Here is a 9672-nt window from a genome sequence, read left to right as displayed (position 1 = left end):
CACTCACCTCAGCCTCCCAAAGGCACGGGATTACAGGCTGAGCCACCAAGCCCGGCTCGCAGGTTGATTTTTACCAAAGATGATGCATGTGCTGTGTCTACAACTTCATGCTGTCTAATGAGAGACCAGATATTAATATTGACTTAAGAAAAACTAAGAAGACATAAATACCAATATAATACCCTTTATAGGATTGAATATAAAAGGCATTCAGATTATTGGATCTTCTAAACAAGCTACTTTTCCATGGGTCATCCATGTTAGGGTAAAAACAATATAAGACTGATATAACAGGATTAACTTAAAACAAACAAACAAACAAACATACCAGCATTTACACATCCAAATGATGGCTGCCTCCTTCTGGTCAGTCAGTCACCTCGGGAAGCTACGCCCTTATTCCAAGGATGCTGCCATTGCTCAGAGCACTTTTGGAATTCGTCTTTTGGAAGTTTCTTCAGAACCTGTGGCACATCATTAAACATCTTGTCAGTGATCACAGATCTTCAGTCAATTAGTTTTTTTGGAAACAGCCAAAAGTCACTCAGAGGGATTTCAGTAAATGAGGTGTGTGATCAAACTGAATAAAAACATTTTGGATCAAAAGAGAGGAGTAACTAAAAAACAATAAGACTAATTTTCTTTTGGAGGCATGTAAACTGGCTCTGAAAGAAGTTCCAAAGAATTCACAAGGTGTTTTTAGCAATGGCAGTACTGCTGAAATCAGTCAGTCTCTTGGGAGACTTAGGATAAAAATCATTCGGATGCAAGGACAGGGGTCACTAAACTGTAATTCACAGATCCAATCTGGCCCACCACTTGTTTTGTCTGACCCACACGCTAACAAGAGTTTTTACATTTTTGAATGGCTGAAAACGAAGCAAAAGAAAAGCAACATTTTGTGACACATAAAATTCAAATTTCAGTGTCCATAACAAGTTTTAATGGAACACAGCCAGGCTCATTATTTACATATTGTCCACAGCTGCTTTCACACTACTAGGGCAGAACTGAGCACATGGCCCTCAGAGCCTAAAATATTTTCTATCTGGCCCCTTACGAAAAAAGTTTGCTGACCCATTTTAATGTTTTACCAACAAGTCATTCATAAGTTTAAAGTCACATCTCATATTAAGAATGAGCCTACTTTTTGTATCTAAGCCAGTAAATTCACATAAATATACATAATTTCTCATTTTAAAATGTTTGTTATTTTGGAATCTACTAAAGCTGTATATATACAAATACTATGACCCAGTGATTCACTCCTAGGAATATACCTGACAGAAATACACACATAGGGCCGGGCTTGGTGGCTCATCCTGTAATCCCAGCACTTTGGGAGGCCGAGGAGAGAGGATTGCCTGAGCCCACGGGTTCGAGACCCACCCGGGCAACTTGGCGAGACCCTGTCTCTACAATAAATAAAAAATTAGCTGAGCCTGGTAGCATGTGCCTGTAGTTATGGCTACTTGGAAGGCTGAGGCGGAAGGACCGCCAAAGCCCAGCAGGTCGAGGCTGCGGTGGCCGTGAGCGTGCCACTGCACTCCAGGCTGGGCGACAGAGTGAGACTCCAACTCAAAACAACAACAACAACAAAATACACACATAGGTTCAAAAATCATGTTAGGATGTTTACAGCAGCATTCTTCAAAATAACCCAGAAATAGAAAATACTCAAATACTCATCATAATAGAATAGGTAGATAGATTATGTTCAAATAATGCAATACTATAGAGCAAGGGAGGGTCCCCAACCCCTGGTCTATGGCCTGTTAGGAACCTGGCCACACAGCAAGAGGTAAGCAGTGGGCAAGCTAGCAAAGCTTCATCTGTATTTACAGCTGCTCCCCATCACTCACATTATCGCTTGAGCTCTGCCTTCTGCCAGATCAGCAGTGGCATTAGAGTCTCATAGGAGTGTGAACCCTATTGTGAACTGCACATGTGAGGGATCTAGGTTGCAAGTTCCTTATGAGAATCTACTGCCTGATGATCTGAGGTGGGGCTGAGATGATAATGCTAGCACTGGGGAGCAGCTGCAAATACAGATTAACATTAGCAGTGAGGTTTGACTGCAGAAAGGCCATAATAAATCAACTGCTTACTGACTCACATCAAAGCCCTATCCATGAGTGACAAGTGAGTTGATGTACTTCAATTGTACAGCTGCATCCGGTGGCAGGCTTTAAGTTAGAATCTGACACTTATTTTAGTTTGCAAGTGGCTTGCCCATTATTTTATTTACCACTTCCATCCGTGCCTTTTTTAAAATGGTGAACTGTATAATAATTTCATTATATATTACCATGTAATAATAATAGAAATAAAGTGCACAATAAATGTTATACGCTTGAATCAGCCCAAAACCACCCTCCCGTACCCTCAACCCCATCCGTGGAAAAACTGTCTTCCAAGAAACCAGTCCCTGATGTCAAAAAGACTGGGACCACTGCTACAGAGAAATGAGAATGATGTGTAATTATATGCAACACTATAGATGAGTGTCACCAACATAACAATGAATAAAGGAAGCCAGACACAAAACTACCTATCTTTCCATTTCAATAAAGTTTTAAAATGAGCAAAACTAACAGAGGTCAGGATTCTGGTTATCCTTGAAGACTGATGATGGCAGTGACTGGACAGGACTCAGGGTGGACTTCTGGGTACTAGTAAGGTTCTGCTCCTTGATCTAGGCACTGTACAGAAGTATGTTCCTGAACACCCAAGGCATGGGCATGTTTCTGTTTATTACATCTCAGTAACAACTTAAAAAATGTCTGCTATTTTCTCTGCACTTTCATCTTTCAACATCTGAAGTATGTTTAATTAATATGTTTAAATTTCACAAATGGCTAAAACTTTAAATCTTAACTTAGAATGACAGGGTACTGAAGCATGCTTCAGTATAAGGGTGAAAATCAACACAAACATGTCTTAAAGCTCATGTGTGCTTTAGGATCCTACAAAAGTTATGAAGTCCTTTCTTTTGGTCACTGTGGAGTTGCCAGGACCCAGGATAGGAATCTCCCCTACAAGCAAACTGGACATTTAAAAACCATTTCTGTGTTTGTTCCTCTGTAAGACAGGTCTTTGTTATACTGATCCAAGGGGGTTGGGTTCCAGCACAATGGGACATCGTTCCCAGACCTTCAAATATCTGCCACAGAAATCACTTTGAGATGAGTTCTACATCCATGACTGACTAACATGCTGGCTTTTTTCTAATTGAAAGCTAAATTTTCCCTCAACTCTGTCTAACAAGCTGTTTTCCCTGGACCAGCGGGTATCAATTCCTGAGGTGCCTAAAGAAAAAAAAACAATACCCAAGCCCCATCCCAGATAAATTAAACAATTAATATTGATTCTAACATAACAACTTAAAAATCTGCATTTTTGAAACCACCTTCCCCCTCCCCAACTGGGTTGTAAATGTGCAGCCAGGTTGTGAAATTCTGCCCAGATTTTTTTATTCTCTAACCCTGATCCACGTCTAAAATCAGACTCAGAAACAGCATTCCTTCTGTCCTTCTAACTTCCAGACCCCACTAACCCTGCTCAAGGTGTCATCCAGTCATTCAACAATTTGGCTGCTTTGGCTCATATCACAGATAGTTTCCAAAATTATGAAATCATCACCTCAGATTTCAAACTACTCTTGAACAAGCATGTAAATCTACTCCTTGGGAAGAACAGTCTGATGAAGACTCTAATCTGACTTCCACAGATCAGTCTCGAATGCTGGCACTACCTACCAGCCATGTAACCTTGGGAAGTTGTGAACCTCTGTACCTCAGTCACTTCATCTGTAAAAGGGACACCATAACAAAGCCTACAGTTCAGGGGGCTGCACAGCAGCTGGAGCATAGCTGTCTGTATGTGATAGCTCATTATATCACCTGTGGGTGCCTTCTGTGGGCCAGGCAGCACCACATTTTTAATATTGCATTTTGCTTTTAGAGCAGAAGTTCTAAAACCTACCTACTCAGTAAAAACAACAAACTGTGATATAAAGAAATAATTTATAAAGATTAAGACCAAAAAAGTCAATGAATAGACTCAAAGTTACATATATTTCCCCAAATAATTTTACTTAGTGCTGGCTTGATGGATCACTTAAAATCATCCTCCACTATTTTTAGGAACAAATACCAGAGGAGTCCTCTTACATAGCCAAGCTGTATTTCTGGAACCTATGAGCTAAGGAACAATCCATATTACCTTTTCTCTTGCACTGTAAATCAGAATTTTCCTAGAAAAAATTATAGCACAGACCAGCCTACAAAGTTATTTTGGAACACAGGTAAGTTTTAGTCTTTTTCTAATCTAGCCTTTTAAAAATAAAGACTAGAGATTAAAACAGTATATAAAACATTAGAGTTGCTGGGCTCGGTAGCTCAGCCTGGAATCCTGCGCTTTGGTAGGCTGAGGTGAGTGAACTGCCTGAGCCTCTGGGTTCAAGACCCGCCTGGGCAACTTGGTGAGACCTTATCTCTACAATAAATAAAAAATTAGCCAGGCATGGTAGCACACGCCTGTACTTCCAGCTATTTGGAAGGCTGAGGTGGAAGGATTGCCGGAGCCCAGTAGGTCGAGGCTGTGGTGGCCGGAAGTGGCCACTGCACTCCAGTGTGGGCGATGGAGTGAGACTCCAACTCAAAAAAAACAACAACATTAGAGGATTCACTATTCTGATGACTCCTTATGCCAAATAAACTGTGACATATTCTCTATTTTTATAAATAAAACATATGCTTGTTTTGTCTCAACTTGTTTTATGATTTCAAATTAATATTTCTGGCTCAATATGCATAATTTGTTTTACTCCAGAAGTCTTTGTAAGAATCTTTAATTAGTTCATATTTCAGATATTTAATCTTATGTCTATTCTAGGCAAGTAGAGTACAACTGCCAAGAATCTATCAAATCATTAACATTTGCAGAAATGTCCAACAATGCCACTAACATTTGCTTAACTCAGCTAAAGTCAGGCTTCCACTGGTGTTTATTTTTAAATTTATCCTTTTACAATTTCAAACACAGTATAAATTATCTAAACATTTGCTAGCTGACAGTTATGTATTTACCTCTGGATAATTGCTTCATGAATTCTCCGATACATGTAGCATTCCACAAACAACCAAGGTGAGTGGAACCACCTTGGTTTTCCGTCACTTTCATTTAAAAGACTTTGTTGATATTCTAGGTACTGATTCCATATGTCAGTGTCAACAAACTTCTCAACCAAGGGGATAATTGGTTTATCTGTTTGCAGTTCATTCCGTAACTTAGAAAGAAGAGAAATAGCTTTCTTTTCAGCTTCCATGCCCTCCTGAGGAAATAGACAAAAAATTGTATTTAATTTCTCTAGGGTAACACATTTTTTTTTTTTTTTTTAGTTGGAGTCTCACTCTGTCACCCAGACTGGAGTGCAGTGGCCGCTCCCGGCCACAGCAGCCTCCACCTGCTGGGCTCCTGCTGGGCTCCGGCGATCCTTCCGCCTCAGCCTTCCAAGTAGCTGGAACTACAGGCACGCTCTCCATGCCCGGCTAATTTTTTATTTAGTGTAGAGATGAGGTCTCGCCAAGTTCAGGCAATCCACTCACCTTGGCCTCCCAAAGCGCGGGATTACAGGCTGAGCCACGGAGCCCGGCTGGGTAACACATTTTAACAGACCTAATTTACATTTTATGTCTTTGGTGTAAACATTCAATTCAGAATTGTTAAGTTGTAAATCAAAGAGCACACAAAGATCTCATATCAAGATAATAATACCTTATCTACCCGGCCTTATCTGGGGCGGGAGAGCACTCATGTGAATTATTTACTTACCATTAAAAAAATTTTTTAAGACTGGAATTGATGGCTCAGCCTGTAATCCCAGCACTTTGGGAGGCCAAGGCGAGTGGATTGCCTGAGCGCGTGGGTTCGAAATCAGCCTGAGCAACTTGTTGAGACCTTGTCTCTCCAATAAATCAAAAATTAGCCGGGCAGAGTAGCACGCGCCTACAGTTCCGACTACTTGGAAGGCTGAGGTGGAAGGATCGCAGGAGCCCAGTGGCTGTGAATGCGCCATGGCACCGCAGCCTGAGCAACAGAGTTAGACTCCAACTCAAACAAAATAAAAAAATTTTTTTTAACTTCATGAGGTACATGAAGTTAGTTATCTAGGCATTTTGCATGATGAGGTCTGGGGTTTCAGTGACCTCATCATTCAAATAATGAATATGATATTCAGTGTTCAACCCTTGCCCCTCTCCCTCCCTCCCCCTTAGAAGCCCACAGTGTCTGTTCTTATCTTTACGTGTACATATAGCCAGTGTTTAATGCCCACTAAGTGAGAACTTGCGGTATTTGGTTTTGTTTCTGTGTTAATTTGTTTAGAATGGCCTCCAGCCGTATCCATGTTGTTGCAAAGGACATCATTTCATTTTTTATAGCTGCATGGCCCTTTTGTTATCTTCAGATGCAATGACCATCACCTGCAGAGGGAAAGGAACCACTGCCATATTTTCCTTGTCTTTCGTGCTTCCATATGTATTCTTCCTTCACCACTGACATGACTAGAAAAGGAACTCAGGCCTTTTGGCAGCTCAAAGGTGTTTTTCATTCCTTGTTTTCCACGGAGTTCCAGATAGGTGAGACACCCTGATAAACAAGGTTCTACAGTATTATCTCACATAATAGGCCAATGGGAGAGGGGCAAATGTCATGGGATCAGAATAAAGTGAAAAGGACTGAGAACCTTTGGTTTTATACCAGCAAGATTCTGTCCCATTTTTTAAAAATAATGTAAACCTATTTAGACACATACAGAATAAAATGTAGGAAAAAAACATCAAGCCCAATTAAAAACCTAATTCTTACCTCTCCGTGTTTCTCAAAAAATTCACTTTTGTGTCGATGCAATGTATCAATAGCCTTAGTCAAGATCTGTGGTATTCTGTCTTTAATTGTAAGATATGCAAATGATCTAGAAAAAAAGGCACACAATATATTAGCTAGTGGCATCAACACTAGAAGATAGCCATATTTTAGTTTCTGGAACACCTCAACTAAATTCAAATTCCTTTTCATGCAACTAGTAAAAGGTAAACTTGTATTGTGTGACATACAAAAATCTGAAAACCTCTCTGTATGTCATGGAAGCCAAGTAGTCTCAGTGCCTCTAATCTCAGATTCTCCCTGAAGTCAGTTTAATCATTCTTATCTTTTCCATTCCATTCCTTTTCTTTTCCTGAATCAGAAACTAGCTTAACAATGTGATAGGACAGAAAAAGGATTAGCCTAGAAATCAGATAGGTTCTCGCCCAGTCTATTACCAACTGACTGACTTCACCTTAGAAAGATGAATGAGGCAGTGGATCTAAACCCACCTTAAAGACTGATGTGCTTGAAAAACAAGAATTAAAGGTATTATGAGCCTGTTTCTCTCTTAAATCTGTTCTAAGTCCATTTTAATTCTTTTCCAAATTTTCCCCACTGCCTTCTCTATCTGCACAATAGACTCCTTCCATCCTGTTCTGCCCCTAAACAAATTAAGGCACGCCGAATCACTCTTGCAGCTTTCCCCACCAAAAAATTAGAGATTATATAGATGTGTCAAAGAATGAAGCTGGAGATGAAGAAAAATGAATACGTGCATAAAATTAAACATATTCTTGATTTTATACAAAAACCAAGATTTAGATTGTTTTATATAATTAGTTTTTTTTAAAGGAAATACATGTGATTCAGGAAGAAAAAAACATGCTTTATTGGATGGTAAAATTATTTGCCGTTTTAAACATAGAACACAGAGCTTAGCTGACCCGTGATTGGATCTTCAGATCAAAAGAGAGAATTGCTAGCAGGGCTCGGTAGCCCAACCTGTAATCCCGCCCTTTGGGAGGCTGAGGTGAGTGGATTGCCTGAACCCGCGGGTTCGAGACCCGCCTGGGCAACTTGGTGAGCCCTCATCTCTACAATAAATCAAAAAATCAGCCAGGCATAGTAGCGCGCGCCAGTAGTTCCAGCTACTTGGAAGGCTGAGGCGGAAGGATTACCGGAGCCCAGCAGGTTGAGGCTGCAGTGGTCGGGAGCGGCCACTGCACTCCAGTCTGGGTGACAGAGACTCCAACTCAAAAAAAAAAATTTTTAAAAAGCCGGGCTCGGTGGCTCAGCCAGTAATCCCGCGCCTTTGGGAGGCTGAGGTGAGTGGATTGCCTGAGCCCGCGGGTTCGAGACCCGCCTGGGCAGGTGATACCTCATCTCTACAATAAAAAAAAAAAAAAAAATTAGCCACTCGGAAGGCTGAGGCGGAAGGATCGCCGGAGCCCAGCAGGTCGAGGCTGCGGTGGCCGGGAGCGGCCACTGCCCTCCAGTCTGGGCGACAGAGTGAGACTCCATCTCAAAAAAAAAAAAAAAAAAGAGATAGATAATTGCTAAATTATTAGGTTGTACCTTAAGTACGCCTTTAAAAAGTTTCCTCAACTATACACATTTTTTTTAATGGCAAACACTTTCTGACTCTGGTGCTTTAAATATATCCTAAAACTTGTGATTAAGTTTTAACATGCACAGTAACAACTCTGATCAGAATTTAATTTCTTAAAATCACTACTATGCAGGGAAGAAACATTAAGTCAATTGACACTTGAATTTTCCAAGGCAGCAGATACAGTAAGAGACAGTCCCTCTTTGAGATCTTGCTGTAATAGAAAAGCTGCTTTTTCTAACTACTGCATTTCCTCCGACTGAAGCTGCACCTCTGGGGTAAAGATCCTGGCGAGGGCTAGGGCGAGGCCGAGGCCACCAGGGCAACCCGGTTTAGGGAGCCACTCACCCCCTATAGTGACCCAGCGCCTGAGCGCCTGCTTAGCAAGTGTGGCCTCAGCCTACTTCCCTCCCAGGTCAGGGTCATTTTCTTCAAAGTATTCTCATCTACTGCAATATTGTGAGGGTCCCGTTTCAACTATAACCTTGGCCATTCCATTTATCCAAATAGGTGTTATTTTTACGGTCGCCTACCACTTTACCCAAGCATCGTATCGTGACGACTAAAAAGGAAAAAAAAAACAAAACTACACTCTTTTAAATTGAGAAGTTATGATTTGATCGGCAACAGAAGACACGAGAGTCCCAACTTTTACTTAACGCCCCCCCCCCCCAAGGCGCGTTAAGCGGATACAGGAAAGGGGACCGCAAACCGCAAGGAAGAGCCCGCAGAGCCGCTCCCGGCCCGGACGCCCTCCCCGGGGCCGCCCCGCTCTCGACCTCGAGCCAGTCCCCGAAACCCCGAAAAGGCGCCCCTCGGAAGCCGAGACCGGCGGCGGGACTCGAACACAGCCCGTGGGGCGGCGGGCGCCCTCCGCACGTTACGCGCGGATGCCCAGCTAGGCCCGGCTTTCCGCAAAAGCGGGGAGGAGAAGAGCGAGACAAACCCCACGTCCTGTCCTGACAGAGGCGCCGGAGGAGCCGCCATCGCGATCCGCGCTCCTGGCCCCGACGCTCGGCTTCCAACGGCCGCAGTAACCGAAGCGGCGGCGGAGCCAAGAAGGAGGAGCCAGGCTAGGAAAGAGGCGGCTTTAAAAGAGGGGGGGGGTTTGAATGAAGAAACTTTATTGGGTGCCTGTACAGGCAGCAGACAGTGGCTAGCTCGGGGACGCGGAGATCTTCCGGCGACAAAGG

The 9672-nt window shown here is 42.4% G+C and overlaps 1 protein-coding gene across 2 annotated transcripts in view; it reads right to left on the bottom strand.

The window, feature by feature from the left end:
• Window positions 1-9543, bottom strand: part of ARMT1 (acidic residue methyltransferase 1) — a 15728-nt gene extending 6185 nt beyond the window's left edge. Inside the window, exons 1-3 of one of the 2 annotated variants that reach the window (XM_008064961.2) lie at window positions 9426-9543; window positions 6871-6976; window positions 5091-5335 (exon numbers count right to left, since the gene is read on the bottom strand). In XM_008064961.2, the coding sequence (XP_008063152.1) occupies window positions 5091-5335; window positions 6871-6976; window positions 9426-9466 (392 nt within the window). In that variant the 5' untranslated portion in view covers window positions 9467-9543. The remainder of the gene's footprint in view (window positions 1-5090; window positions 5336-6870; window positions 6977-9425) is intronic. The other variant, XM_021716022.1, reaches the window with a different exon arrangement.
• Window positions 9544-9672: the final 129 nt, after the last annotated feature.

Source organism: Carlito syrichta, unplaced genomic scaffold (genome assembly GCF_000164805.1).
Source record: "Carlito syrichta isolate Samal-C Ts95f unplaced genomic scaffold, Tarsius_syrichta-2.0.1 Scaffold308114, whole genome shotgun sequence".
In the NCBI taxonomy this organism is placed as follows: domain Eukaryota; kingdom Metazoa; phylum Chordata; class Mammalia; order Primates; family Tarsiidae; genus Carlito; species Carlito syrichta.
The sequence above is the reverse complement of the archived record's forward strand: the minus strand, read 5'-3'. Positions and strand labels throughout refer to the sequence as shown.